The sequence below is a fragment of the Salminus brasiliensis genome, chromosome 11, assembly GCF_030463535.1.
Source record: "Salminus brasiliensis chromosome 11, fSalBra1.hap2, whole genome shotgun sequence".
NCBI classification, from domain to species: Eukaryota; Metazoa; Chordata; class Actinopteri; order Characiformes; family Bryconidae; genus Salminus; species Salminus brasiliensis.
In genome coordinates this window covers 5,055,588-5,071,080 of record NC_132888.1, presented here as the reverse complement: position 1 = coordinate 5,071,080, position 15,493 = coordinate 5,055,588, and the positions used below count along the sequence as shown (strand labels likewise).

The following is a 15,493-nucleotide window of genomic DNA, read 5'->3' as shown; positions in this document are numbered from 1 at the left end:
AATCCAGCCCAGAATGTTCTCCATCTTAAGCAATTTCAATAATGCAAAGCCTTCGTTTGTCATTCTCTCAGAGGGCAGTTTTCTTAACCACGCTCCATCTTTCACAAAGCACCTTGACTTCCCTGATTTGACACCATATAACACAATATATATGCCTGACCTTTAATGTCATTTGCATGTCTACCTGCAGCAGCAGGCTGCCTGACTTTGATAGGAAATATTAGCTGCACAGAATGAGCACAGGAAGTGCAGTAAGCTCAGCAAACAATCGGCCCAAGAGGGGTCGTGATTTCGAATCCCAAGCCATGCTGCTTTGCCATCAGTGGCCAGAGTCAGAGAGAGCACAATTGGCTGTACTTTCTCTAGGTAGGTAGATGGCGCTTTCCGCGCTCTCGCTCTCTCCCCTCATCACTCTTTTTTATGTTGGCCGACACTGGGACCTGGTACCTCTGAGTGTGTCTGCTGCCCAGTAATGCTGCATCTGGAGCAGTTGGAAAAAAGGGCGGTGACTAACTTTGCATGTATAGGAGGACACGTGTTAAGTCCTTACCTTCCTAATGTCGGGAAAATTACTAGTCCTATGGGGAGGAGCTATGAATAGGTGTGTTAATTGGTAGTATATATATGTCACTGCTGTCCAATGAAAAACATGTATCTCCACTTTTGTCTGTTTTTAGTTTTAGTTTTCATGGTTTGAACCCTGTAGCTGCCACTGTGTTTATAATTCTGGATGAATAGACCAATAGAAATGCTTGAAATTACTTGGAATAAACTTTTATTTTACATTAACTCTTATTTACTTCAAAGTTAGGAACTTTTTTGTCTTCTGTCTTCCATTTTGGAGAGGCACATGTTTTTATTAGACAGCAATGAAATATGAAAGCAATGATATATATATATATATATATATATATATATATATATATATAGCTTTTATTCTTAAAAATTGTATGAAATCAGGGCTATTTGAGAGTAAATGCAGTTCCAACTGTACCAAAATAATTACCGTAGTAGTGAAATGACTTTTACCCAGAAGTAATAATTAATTAGTAATTCGTAATGGATTATGTGTATGGATTATGTGTATGGATTATGTGTATGGATTATGTGTATGGATTACTACTAACAACACTAACAACACATCTTTCAACAAAAAACAAACACATAAGTCTTGAGCTTAATTTTTCCCATTGTTCTGTAAAGCTTGTTTAGTCCTGCAAGAGTAGCCATGACAGAATGTGTTTGAGAGTGGAGCATGGGCCGCTCAATTTCATTCGTCAAAAGAAAAAGCATGTTCATGTGAACAGAATGAACCCAAAAGTCTGAACTGTTTGAACAGCCTAAATATGTCACTGTCTTCTCACAATGAGACCTATTCATTCAGAGCAATAATTAAATGCTCCTCTATTCAAACCTGAACAAACTCAAAAGCTGCCAGTAAGTGTGTGTATTTGTAATCTGAATCACCTTGTAGACGTTGCATCATCAAGTTAGTGTAAGGATTTTTTTTTTTAAAGATTAAGAGCAGATTCAAGCTGGATCAGTAAGTAAAAACAAATATTCACATCTGATGTCTATATTGGGGTCTGAAATGCCATAAGGGCATTCAAATATATGTAATAAAGTGAGCAAGAAATTGAAATCAGGGGTCATGTACAGGCCACTGGTGATTAATCCCCTTAGAATCTAAGCCTAAAAGTGGCAGACTGGGCATGATTTTATTTTAGTGACTGTAATCTGGTAAATCATTACATTAATCTCTAAACTCTAATTCAGCACAAACTCATTTGTCCAGTACTGCCAATACAACAGGATTAAAATGAACCTATAGGCACCATGCTGCCTGATGCCAGGCGTGGGCTAGAGGGGTATAAAGCCCCCCAGCATTAAGCTGTGGCGCAGTGGAAGGATTGTGTTCTCTGGAATGATGGTGGTGGAGTTCCATCTAGTACTGTTGGGATGAGTTGGGAAGTTGGGGAGATGAGGATGAGGTGGGGTGGTGATCATCATCCAACATCTTGACCTCACCAATGTTCTTGTTGCTAAATGCAATCGAATCCTCACAGCAATGCTCCTACAAAATCTAGTAGAAAGCTCTACTACTTCTTCTCTGGACAGTAGAGATTACAGTTACTCCAACAAAAGCAGGATCAACTCTTTTTAATACTCTTGATTTCAGAAGAAACAGTGAATGAGCAGGTGTCCCAATACTTCAGACAAAGTTTTTGGACTTACTTACTTACTGTAAGAAGTTGAAGTGGTCTTTATTAGGCTGTAGGAGTGAGAAATAAGAGTTTGTGTTTATGAATATTATGGTGTTCAATATATTCTTTCTCTCTCTTTCTAGATCAAGAGCTCTGTAAGCTTTTATTATAAAAAAAAAATATATGAAATCAGGGCTATTTGTTTCTACTGTTTTAGAGAGCAAATGTAGTTTCTACTGTACTAAAATAATTACTGTAGTAGTGAAATGACTTTTTCCCAGAAGTAATAAATAATTAGTAATTCTTAATGGATTATGTGTATGGATTATGTGTATGGATTATGTGTGTGGATTACCCTAACACTAACAACACATCTTTTAACAAAAAGCAAACCCAAAAGTCTTGAGTTAAATTTTTCCCATTGTTCTGTAAAGCGTGTTTAGTCCTGCGAGAGTAGCCATGACAGAATGTGTTTGAGAGTGAAAGCCTTCTTCTCTGGACAGTAGAGAGAGTTACTCCAACAAAAGCAGGATACACTCTTTTTAATAGCCTTGATTTCAGAAGGAACAGTAAATACTTTTTAGACTTACTTACTTACTGTAAGAAGTCGAAGTGGTCATTATTAGGCTGTAAGAGTAAGAAATAGGAGTTTGTGGTTAAGAATATTATGGTGTTCAATATATTCTTTCTCTCTCTTTCTCTGTAGGGTGTACGACGTGCCGGCAGAGCAGGGACAGAAAGAAGCCATCTAAAACCAACGCTCTTCTCCTGGATCTTTTATATCAGGGACTCCTCCACACAAACAGAGCTCATCAAAACACTCAGGCCTTCCCTTCTGTCCCACACGCCCACTAACTCCTGCCAATCCCTTCATTTTTCCAGCCTGTCATTAGCAGTGGAGTAGGCTTTTTTTTGTAGCTGTCATGAGTTTTGACGCATGCTTTCAGATGGATTGGTTTTAAGTGAATGTGCTCTTTTGTTCAGACGCAGGGTCCTCCTGCTGTAGAGTTTTCCACCGCTGTCACTGTTTGTGTCTGACAGAGACAAGATAATTCACTGTTTATTTTAAATTGACCACCTTCCATTATTTTCTTTTCTGACTGTTCTGCTGGTGGTCATTAGGTATGTTTCCTATTGAAATTTGCTTTTAATTTCCTCCATTTGTTTTTAATTTTACCAGTCCTAGGTGCATTAGGTGTGACACAAGTGAGATGATAAAGCTTTAAGTGATAACGCTCACTTTTACCCTTCTGACCATCTGCCATAAAAAAAGGCCGAAAGTGGACGGCCCACACTCCACAGCTGCTTTTGCGATGGTGAATTAATCGGGCGCTTTGTATAATGTTGTTTTCATGTTCTCTTTTCCGCCTCGCTCCCTCGTTTCATTATTATTGTTTTTATTTCCTTTGTCCAAGGCCTTAATCCCAACCTCAGTGATCGTAAAGAGCCATGGGATGTTGAAGGCAGGACTGGTTCTGAGCTGGCTGGGCTGAGTTGGCTTTAGTGAGAATGGAGAGAATGCAGAAGAGAGAGAGAGCGAGAAAGAGAGAGAGAGAGAGAGAGAGAGAGAGAGAGAGAGAGAGAGAGAGAGAGAGAAAGAGATGGTGATAAAAGAACTATGACACTTACTGTGTTATGCAAAGGTTTGGCCACCCCTGGTAAAATTACATTTTTTTTTTTAGTTTTCTTTAAGTGAAAATAGGTGAATAAGTATCTGTACAATGATGATTTTCCAACACACTGTTTAGCACGAATTCTATTTTACTAGGAAACATATTTTACTATTTTACTATGGAAACAAAAAGAATAGGAATAAATAAATGAACATACATCAACATAAATATAAATTTTGTATGTTGAACTGCGCTACTACAATGTGTAGAAGTGTGTCTTTGTACAGGATGTAAAATTATTTTCACATAGAAAATCTTCAACAACTGTAGTTTCACCAGGGGTGCCTAAAATGAAACTAAACTGTGGCATGAGATAGTATATATAAATATATATTATATAATATATATATATATATATATATATATATATATATATATATATATATATATATATATATATATATATTGTATAGAGAGAGAGAGAGAGAGAGAGAGAGACAGAGAGAGAGATACAGATAGGTATGTAAATAGATACACATATATATTAAAAAAGATTTTGTGCACATTTGATTTGCATTTAAAACAACTGTCAATTAATAATTCTTTAGACATTCATTTTTGTAAAAGAATCTGTGAATGTGAAGAACCTTGATAAAGTGTTCAGAACCTCCACATGATGACAAAAGGATATTCATATATAAAAACATTTATATAATGTTCAAATCCAAACCTTTTTAAAGGGTTTTAAAAGATTCTTCAGACTCACAAATCTCTCTTTTTTAAACACGGTTCTTTAGGGAACCTAAAGTGGTTCTTCTATGGCATCATGTAAAGAACTCCTGGGACCTTTTATTTTAGGAGTGTAGGGCTGTACAATGTTTTCCACTTTCCTAAGCTCTCTCTCTCTGTTTTTCTCATCACCATCATCTTTTGTTCTGGCGTTAAAATCAATAGACTCTCAGGTTCAGGTGCTTGGGCCCCATTATTGCAATTAAACACTGAGCTGTTGAAATGTCAGACTAGCGGAAGAGCTCGGGGGGCAAGTGGGCACTTTGTTCCTTTTTTTGGAAAGAAAAAAAAGAAAGAAAGATCTTATGATAAAAAAGAAAGATCTTATGATAGTGTCTCTGTACATCTGTTGGGGTCACCCGGCTAAAACCCCTCGGTGTGCAGAGACCGAGCCCCCTGAACGTGCAGCTGAAAGGAAGGCGTGCAAAACGCACCTCCACACAAACAGGTGCTGCCTGTTCACCCACACTTTCAGGCTATTTTTGGTGTTCGGTCTTTTTTTAAATAAAGTGGCTTGCCAGGGAAATGCACTTGCTTGTGCGTGTGTGTGTGGGTGTGTTTATGTATGCATGTATGAGTGTGCTTGTATGTGCATGTGTGTGTGTCTTTAAAGGCATTTGTTTAAAGGCTAGTCGATGTCTGCTGCAGTATAACAGTCCTGTTAAATCTGTTACTGAAAGTGTTCTTGCACTGTTGCCATTTCAGATTACAAAATCATTTCAAAAATATGAATGTAGCCATTTCTTTAATCGGATTTGAACACAGGCTTTTGGAGCCCATCATCTTGGGCAAAATTGTGGCCATTATTTTTAGGACGAAGTTTCATCTTTAAACCGTTTTAAGTTTTGGGCCGACATATTTACTGATTTTACTCAATCGAACAGATGAAAGATTTCTTAGATGTGCCGATTCTTTGTCCTTTCTGATTCGGGGCACCTGTGTTCTTAAAGAAAGAACATAAACTGTTGTTTTCTTACATGCCGACTTGTAATAAAGCAATTTACTGATGCAAAAAAAAAAAAAAAAGAAAAAAAAAGAAGAAGAGCTTTTTCTGAATGCAGCCCTTAGATTAAACCCGTAAATCATAGCTAAGCTTTGTCATACAACACTGGAAATTCATATTCATCTTAAAGTACAAATAGATAAATAAATAAATAAATAAATAAATAAATAAATAAATAAATAAATAAATAGTAACATTTTATTTCTTAAGGAATAATTTCATCTAGTCAAGTGAAACTGACATTTACAGAGAATTTAGAAGAAACAGTATGTGCCATAGTTTTTGACAGTGACATGAATAATGAGAGCTTTCATGTGCTTTTACACTTTCTTAGCACTTTTTATCAAATGTTTATTTTACGTTATTGTTATTTTAATACTTTGTCAGTTGTAGCACTGGCTTTATGGGTGTTAAGAAGGTGTATGGTGTTGTGGCTGTTGCTGTCGTTTGTATATTGTGTATGATGTCACTGGATATAGTTTAAGAAAACGTTTATATCAACTTTTATTTGCAATATGTTATGTCCGTTGTTGCTGTCACACAAAAAAAACTAAACTTTATAGGAAAAGGGGAAAAAATGCCTTAACTTTCAGTGGAAGTCAATGTAACAAGATGTAACAAGTCATTTTGGAACATATCTATTGTTCCATTAATCATGGAATTTGGCTACAATGTCAAGAAAAACTGACAAAATTAAAATTACATCAGTATTTTACAAAATGAATTCATAACGAAACTAAAAAAGTGGAGAGACAAGGTTTTGTGTGACAGCATTCATAAATTTGATTCAGTTGATTTATTAAAATGTTCTAAGAAGTCGTCAGGAATCATAATTGGTCACAGCACACATTTAACAATGTACTGTGATTAAATAATCAATATCACTATCACGATAATGATTGATAGACAATATCTTGTGCAGACCTACTTTCTACACCTGTGTATTAATTTGTATTGTTGTCTGTTGATGGTTTCTACGGAGATGCTGGACTAGATGCAGTGGTGCATTACTACTGGAAACAGACCAACCCCAGTTCTTTAGTGGACGAAAGGGTCCACTTCTGCAAACGAGGGAAAACCTCAGTGTTGAACCTCAAAGAACTTTGCAAAGCTATATTTTGCTCGTGTACAGCCATGCCATGCAAATTACTGACACGCTGTTTGTAAAAGGTGTTTTTGTTTGTTTGTTTGTTTGTTTTTAGTGTTTTGGCACTTTTCTTTTAATTAAAGTGGCTGTGCTTAATTCTTCATGCTGATACACTTCTTTTAGTGCACTCCATAGCTGTGGAGATTGAAACACAGCCAATTTCACAGAAACAGTCCTACTGCTTCAGATCTTATTAACCAACAAGGATCTCTGGGATTTTTTTTATATTAATCATCATTTATGGACTTCTGAATAATTTCTATTGAAGATTAAATGATAAATATGGAATGTTTTATGTGATTTTACTGTCAGATGATTTATAACCTGTATTTTCATGTATTCTGAAAATAAAATATATTTTATCATTCTCTTCAAACATTTTATAGATATTTTAGGGGGGAAAGCAATGAATTTTAAATATGTAATGAAATATAACATAAACAAACCAAGTGCCAAAACTGCATTTAGTGGACTCCTTATATGGTTACTGACACAATCTCACAACTTTATAATTACAACCATTAAAACCCACATTAGTGAACCAAATTACATAAAAAACTAATACTCCTTATTTACACATCCAATCAAATTCATATCATGTGTTATATATAGTATGCAAACCTTTCTTTATGGTAGGACTAAAACAAACTATTTAATCTGTTTAAAAAACACTTTTTACTTTCATATGTTTGAGTGTATTTGAGTTATTGTAGATATTGTTAAGTACATTTTGGCTCTATACGTTAATGTTTAATTGAGTTAGATTGGGATACAGGACCCGTACTTTCACTATGTTACAGTTCCTGCTCTTTTAAAGGTACACATATCTGTCACTGTACTATGTACAGTGTCCTCCGCATTTGACCCATTTCTGGTAGTGAACACACAAACACACACACACACTAGTTAACTAGGGTCAGTGAGCAGTGGGCAGCCAACTCCAGCGCCCGGGGAGCAGAGAGAGTGAAGGGCCTTGCTCAAGGGCCCAAGGGCCCAACTTGCCGAGCCCAGGTATCGAACCCACAACCCTGTCATCAATAGCCCGGAGCTCTAACCGCTGAGCACCACTGCCCAATTGAGTTACATTGGGATACAGTACCTATACTTTCACTATAGTAATGTTTCTGCTCTTTTAATTGAGATAGAGTGTGATCTTCAAGATCTATGGTAGATAATTATTGATTATATTAATGGCTGGTTATATTAACGATTATATGATTATATTAACGATTATATATATATAATATAATTATGTAAGAAAATGGTAGAAACACCTTTTATAAAAAGAGAGAGAGAGAGAGAGACAGACAGACAGAAACATTACTATAGTGAAAGTATAGGTACTGTATCCCAATCTAACTGAATTGGGCAGTGGTGGCTCAGCGGTCAGAGCTCCAGGTTGTTGATGACAGGGTTGCAGGTTTGATACCTGGGCTTGGCAAGCTGCCACTGTTTGGCCATTAAGCAAGGCCCTTCACCCTCTCATTATGTAAGAAAATGGTAGAAACACCTTTAATAAAAAGCATAGTAATGCATTTTAGCAAGCTTCAGATGCTTACACAATATAATCCATCCATATATATATATATGTATGGACATGTGGATTCTTCTATTTTCTTACATAATCACCTCTTCTATATCCTCCCGTTGACCTGTAAACCAGTATGTCATGGAAAAAAACACTGTTACTAAGATGATCTTGATGATAGCCTTTTGTCCACTGTCAGCATGATCCTATTTTCCATTGTTTACAGTCTTCCTTCATGGCCCAGTGAGCTTTCATATGGTGTAAAAGCCATTTTCTTTTCTTTTTTTCCCCCCAAAAGTTCCTGCTGAAGCAGGCAAGTATTGACAAATCCTCCCTAGACTCCTTCTTCAAGACTGACTTGGGAATCCAGTTGTGTGATTCAGCACACAGAGCACGAAATATTTATTCAGTCAGTACAAAACACTTCCATTTCCTTCTTTCATCGAATCATACTTTTCAGCTTTGTGCTAAAAGGCCTCTTTCTCTGGCCTCTTGAGGGTGCTTGTGAGCCACAGAAGCTCGCTTTTTTCGCCCATAAAAAAGCCCACATTATTAATAGATGTGATAAATGCAGTGTATAAATGCTGTGGAAAGTGGTTGTGCACGGACACAGAGCAGCCTGTGTTAATGTGGGAGATGTGGGTGGTTTCTTTAGGAGGGAACGGACGCCCCCTTTGGATGTGTCGCTGCCGGTGTTTAGTGCAGCATGACGGCACACGTCTTATTCCACCTCCTTAGCTTTTGTTACAAACCAGGAGGTCAGGTTTACACTGTACAACACGCACAAGCCTTGGTAAACACATAACAGTGTCTTCATACCTTGTCAGGACATACTTACAGTCCTTATATATCTGTAAGTCCCATATTGTTGCTGTCATGCAAAATAAATCTCCAAAGGCTTTTTATCCTTCAATGGAAGTCAATGTAAAACAATTTTATTTTATTTTAAGTCATTTTGTAGTATTTCTATTGGTACATTTTCTATGTCTGTTTCTACTGCCAGATTCGCATTACATCAAAAATTTAAAAAGTCTTTTTCTGAGGGCACTGACATATATTACACACAGCACAGCATATCTGGACAATAAGAGTTTTTGCTTGTAAAACCTCCAGATCATATTAGGAAACATAAATCCAGTAAAAAGGAGAAACAAGAGCTTCTCATTCTGAAGAAAGAAAGTATTGAGATCTTCTAGGTGAGCTAGTCTGAAGAACAGAGCTCGGTTCCTCCAGGTTTCTCCTGGATGCCCCCCAGTCGAGCCAGCACAGCGTGGAGGATGTGTTCAATCAACTCCATCAGCAGCAGCAGCAGCAGCAGCAGCAGCTCACCTGATTTACCATCATTAAGCCCTGATTTACCACCAAACCAGGTGTTGATCTGAGGAGAACTCTAAATAACACTAGACTCCATGAGAGAGGAGAACTTTGGAGATGTTCTAATGATGAACACAGTGATGAAAAATGTATAGATATTCAAATGTATTGTAATATTAGTGTTTTACTGAGTTTTTAAACTAAGCAATAAACACTTACTGACCAGATAAGCAGCTTTTTTTGCTCTATGATGTTATTTTATTTGCACAGTACTGTATGTATATATTTTTATGTAATAATAATAATAATAATAATAATAACAAGATTAAAAATAATATACCCTTTTACTTTGTAGATTAGAAAGAACTTTGTCATGAAAATGCATAAAAACAAACAAGTGTGTGCACACAGCACCTCCACATGCTGAGCACTTGTGTATGCATGCAGTATTTGTGTGTAACTGTAGGTTAAGAGGTAAGGGCATCTGCAGACAACAAACAGACAATCATCTCTAACGTCCACATGATGTCATTTTCACATAAGCAGATTAATCCCTTCCACACCCATACAATTACACACACACACACACACACACACACACACAAACACACACACACACACATATGCACACACAGTGGAATGGGAACAGGTCTAACTGGATGGTCCTCTGAAGCTAGTGCGCTCCTGTTGGCTGCTGCTGTTCCTCGGCCTGTGTTACATTCTGGTGACCTCATATGACCTGTACACATGGTCACACACAGAAGAACACATTATCAGTACAGACGTAAAGCTCACTACCGGAACATTAGCACAGTCGGCTATATTTGAATGGCCATATCTCAATATCACTTTCAAGACTTGCTCATGAGAGTCTGCCTGACAAATAAACATCATATCAGAGCGATTCATGTATATAGCACCACTCTTCCAAAAGCAAGGGTGCAGATTTGTTTTGGAAGGGACGTCCTTCTGCGATGCATTTGTTAAAGCAGGGTGAGCCCCAAAATGGAGTTTGAAACGGGGGGTGGGGGAGTGGATTTTGAGGGGTAAACCTGGATTTTTGTAAGCAAGGATGGACAAAAACTGGATATTACTTAGCTTTTTTAAGCAGGGTGGGGCAAAATTAGATTAAAATTCATGGAGTGTCAAAACTGATTTTTTAAAAATGAAGTTTCAACATTTTGAAAATAAATAATAGACTAAAACCTGACTTTTGAAAATCAGGATGGGGCAAAAACTTGAATCTTGAAAATCAAAAAGGCAAATCCAGGTAAAACTGGATTAAAAATCAGGATGGCAATGCTAATTTTTTAAGAAGTAGAGTTGGACGGATGGATCCAGCTTTTGAAAAGTGTGTGGGCAAAAACCTGGATTTTGGAAAACATATAGGGGTAGAAATTTGATTTTCAAAAGTGAGGATAAAAACTATATTTGGATAAAAAACAGTTTGAAAGTAGTATGAAAGGTAAAAATTGGAATTTGATGAGTGTGGGGGTGGGGTTACAAATCTGGAATTTGTATATAATAATTTGTAAATAGTATAATATAATATAATAATTTGTAAATAATATTGTTATTGCTTTTTTAATTCTTATTTATATTGTGTATATAGTGCAAATTATTTATCTACATTTTTGTAACTGAGTGTCTTGCTATCCCTTTCTGCTGTGATACTGAGACTTTCCCCACTGCGGGACTAATAAAGGATTATCTTATCTTATCTTATCTTATCTTATCTTATCTTATCTTATTTTATCTTATATCCTATCCTTATGGTTCACAGGCCTTGCATGCTAGAAAACAGACATGTTAGTGTTTGGGGTATTTGCAGGACAACAGATCAGTATAATATTAACTCCTGTGTTAACCCTGTCAATAGGTTAAGTGTGTCGATAGGTTAAAAGTTGTGGTAATACATATACTAATGTACATTAACCATTGATTCCAGCTGACTGTATGTTGGTATAATGAAGGTATTCCTGTAAAAATGCATTTAAAAGGGCATATGAGGGGCATAGGAAACAAAAGTCAAAATAAATAAATAAATAATAAAATAAATAAAACTGAAAAAGTAAAAGTTTTTTCTTTCTTTCTTTGCAGCAGTGCAGTGATTGACCCCAGGGGGTTAAGCGATTTCTTCAAGGGCAAAAGTTAGCTGCATTAGTATTAAAAAACAAAACAACATCCATTGGTGTCTAGTTTGGTGTTTGAAGCAGAAATCAGGTTTCTGAAACTCGCCGACCCACTGCTCCACCTGTAAGACTGCAGAATAGATTTCATAGAGTGGAGATTAAACATCATGTGCTGAGAGTTTTCCTCCTGGTCGCTCTTTTGCTCTCTTACTCGCTCGGAAATGTGAAGACGTTTCACATCACTGAAGCCTTTAGGACTGCGGTGCTGCTCCACCAGCTAGTGTAGTCTGCACCAAGTCAGCGAGATCGATACTGAAGAATAGGTTCAGGAGGTCTTTTGCAGTGATGGTGAACACAACGTCCAAGGCAGCATTTGCATTGTTCTTGGGAGAATTCCAGCCTCTGATATTTCAATACTTTTCTCCAGTCTCAGTAACTCAGAAATGGAAAGGTTGCGGAACGTATTATTATGCCTGCCTCACAGCGGCCCAATTATATAATTGCCTTTTTTTTTTTTCACGGGTCAATTTGAGTGACATTAAGCTCCTTTCAGAGCGTTCGACACTCACGTATATGGTTCAATAACTTTGTACATAAGAAATAAATGGCTTTTTTTTCCCTTTTTTTATCTGTTTTTCCAAATGGGTGCTTTCACTCACTGATTTGTATGTTTGCATGATTCTAATTCAGCTCAAAAAAACAAAAGCAATAGAAAAACATCATTTTTTAGCCTTGAAGCACACTGTGTGCTGATGACGCTGGTTGGCATTACAGAAAAGAGGTCAGTGGAGCGTGCCCACAATACCTGCTCTATGATCGCTACTCAGTGACGTGTGTGTATGGCCTTGTAATTTAAACACACACACACACACACACTCACACCATCACACACACACACACTCATAAGCACGTACCTCCCTTTGGTCATGTTACAGCAAGGTGTCCGTCTCACTCTGCCACCTAGGACCATAAAAAGAGAGAAAGTGAAAGACAGAAGTGAAAGAGTGTTTGGAGGGATTTCGTGTTCGAAGTTTGTAGAGCAGACTTTACTCACACGTAATCACCATGATGCCCAACACAAAGAGAACAGCAGCAATGCTCAGGCCCACGTTCCGCGTAGATGCGTAATCTACACACACACACATACACACACACACACACACACACACACACACAAATATGAATACATTTCACATCTCCTACATAAACCTTTTGTTATTTTTAAGTTAAAACAAATAAAAAAAGTTTTTATGTGCAATCATTTTCTTTATTTCTAATTTTTCATACACGCTTATCTGTGTATTCTATTCTGTGTATATATTAGTATGTCTGTGAGTGCTGTCAGATATGTCTACTTGCCTAGTGTAATCATTCAGTGTTATATTTGCACACAGGAGTCTGGAGAAACTCAATCTCATTTAGCTATGCATTCCTGCTGTATCGTCTAAATAACAAGACTTTGACTTTACATTTTTGAGATTTTTTTTTAATTACATCCATTTTTCACTATTAATAATGTTTAATGTATATTTTAGGCACAATTTATTCACAACATAGTACCTAATAACAGGTATAAAGTCAACAGCATATGATATCTATTAACAAGCTAGATCTTTTATTGTGCTATTGAGTGAGTCTCTTATTTAATTTCTAATTAACAACAATGTGTTACAATGCTCTGTAGAAGAATCTAGTTTTAGGTTAGCACGTCGAGTTAAAATGTAGAAAATGCCACCTGTTACTGGTTTAAATGGTTTAAAGTAATGAGTCAAATCTTTTCATATTTGAAATCTACCAATAATTCTAAAATGGGCTGTAGACTTATGCACTTTTCAGGCTGTTTGGTCACATATACTTTATACTTTATTTAATACTTGCTCTGAATGCTCTGAATTCTGTTTTCCTTGTATATGTTATCTAATGCAATAATAACAATGTCAATTAAAGGTGCTACATAAATAAAGTCTATTATTATCATATAGTATATAATATTATATTATATCATCAATGAAACACAAAGTTCTTGCATCTCCACTTTTACAGCTTTCACTTTTTCACATTATGCAAATCTGTTAGTTGTTCTTCACATTGTGAGATTTCATGATATATGGACCAATAGAAACGCTCCAAACTATTTTTAAACATATTCCCCTTTTTTCCAAAGTTACTTCCATTGAAAATTAAAAAGATATTTTCCTTCTCCTGTAAAGTTGCTGTTTTGAAGATCCAAGGTTTTTGCGTGGCAGCTGTTCCATAGACATGAGTCACTTTGACCAGGGCCAAATTGCTATTGTGTGGTGACTGGGTCAAAGCATCACGAAAATAACAAGCTGGTCAGCAATGATGAGAACCTACTGACAGTGGTCAGAGGAGTGACAAATCATGAACTGCAGACAGGTTGCTAATGCCTGTCCAGTGGTGAAAGTACCTACAATGGGCACACACAAGCATTAGAACTGGACCTTGGACTGATGCAAGTAGGTCTCTTGGTCCAGTGAGTCATGTTTTCCCTTTATGTCACATGGACAGCTGGTTAAGGATATGCACCGTTTACCTGTGGGAGGTGCCAGAACAACAGGTCCACAGGACACCTTCAGAGGTCTATAGGATGAGCTAATTCGGCAGCACGCAGAGGACCAACAGCATGTTAAGTAAGGCAGTTATAATGTTTTGGCTTATTGGTGGGCCATTAATGCTTTATACACTTTCATGATTAACAGCTTCTACATCTAAATAGTGTATCGTATGTCAAAGACAACACCATTGGATGTAACATACACAGTTGCATGGCATACATTATATGGACAAAAGTATTGGGACACTTGCTCATTATATGTTTCTTTTGAAATAGAAGTTGTTAATTCTGCCTTTGTTGGGGTATCTTTCTCTGATCTCCAGGGAAGAAGGCTTTCTACAAGATTATAGAGGAACATTGCTGTGAGGATTTGATTGCATTCAGCAACAACAGTGTTAGTGGGATCCAGTTGTTGGATGATCAAAAAATCACCACCTCACCTCATCCCAAATGTATTGAATTTAGCACCATCTATCATTCCAGAGGGGGTGTGTGTGTGTGTGTGTGTGTGTGTGTGTGTGTGTGTGTGTGTGTGTGGGCAGGGGTTATACACCTCTAGCCCATGCCTGGCATTAGGCAGCATGGTGCCAATAGGTTCATGTTTATCTGCTCCAGAGAGTCCTATTCTATCTCTACAGGGACTAAACACAATGTGTGTGTGTGTGTGTGTGTGTGTGTGTGTGCATTTGCACATCTGTATCAGCAATAGGTACAACTTAAAGTAGCTGAAAGCATTCATTAAAAGGGGTGTCCACAAACATTTGGACATGAATTTATATGTTTATTTTCATCCTGAAAGTGAACACAGGCTGATGCAGGGGGAAATGAACAGTTAAAAAGCCTGGAGAAGAGGATAGCAGCTCTTCATAAACTGAAGTGGAATATTCTGTGGATATTAAAGTAAGTGTCTGTAACTAATGTAATAGCACAATCAGAAGAGCCTCTTGTCTTTCCTTTTTACTGTGTAACAGGTGGAGTGTTCGGAGAAGCGGAGGACAGCTTGTGATTACATAATTCAAATAAATGCAACTTTATTTCTTCTTCTTCGTTCATTTATTTATTTATTTATTTATTTATTTATTTAAATACTGTTGTGTTGTCGGAAGCTTGGCGCAGAAGAAATGAAATGAACCTTTCATCCTGAAAACAATGAATCTACTTCAATCTTATCTGTTCTAATTGACCCTA

General features: G+C 36.9%; 2 protein-coding genes and 1 long non-coding RNA gene across 3 annotated transcripts in view; 2 read left to right on the top strand and 1 right to left on the bottom strand.

The window, feature by feature from the left end:
* Positions 1 to 7,132, top strand: part of LOC140565534 (uncharacterized) — a 42,413-nt gene extending 35,281 nt beyond the window's left edge. The window contains exon 8 of the mRNA XM_072691477.1: positions 2,911 to 7,132. Within this exon, the coding sequence (XP_072547578.1) occupies positions 2,911 to 2,956 (46 nt within the window). The 3' untranslated portion in view covers positions 2,957 to 7,132. The remainder of the gene's footprint in view (positions 1 to 2,910) is intronic.
* A 2,077-nt stretch (positions 7,133 to 9,209) lies between these two features.
* fxyd5 (FXYD domain containing ion transport regulator 5) overlaps positions 9,210 to 15,493 on the bottom strand; it is a 30,534-nt gene continuing 24,250 nt past the window's right edge. Inside the window, exons 6-8 of the mRNA XM_072690999.1 lie at positions 12,785 to 12,859; positions 12,645 to 12,690; positions 9,210 to 10,337 (exon numbers count right to left, since the gene is read on the bottom strand). Coding sequence (XP_072547100.1) covers positions 10,313 to 10,337; positions 12,645 to 12,690; positions 12,785 to 12,859 — 146 coding nt within the window. The 3' untranslated portion in view covers positions 9,210 to 10,312. The remainder of the gene's footprint in view (positions 10,338 to 12,644; positions 12,691 to 12,784; positions 12,860 to 15,493) is intronic.
* LOC140565363 (uncharacterized) lies at positions 14,113 to 15,349 on the top strand. The gene is made up of 2 exons (XR_011980584.1): positions 14,113 to 14,381; positions 14,629 to 15,349. It is a non-coding gene; the product is annotated as an uncharacterized lncRNA (long non-coding RNA).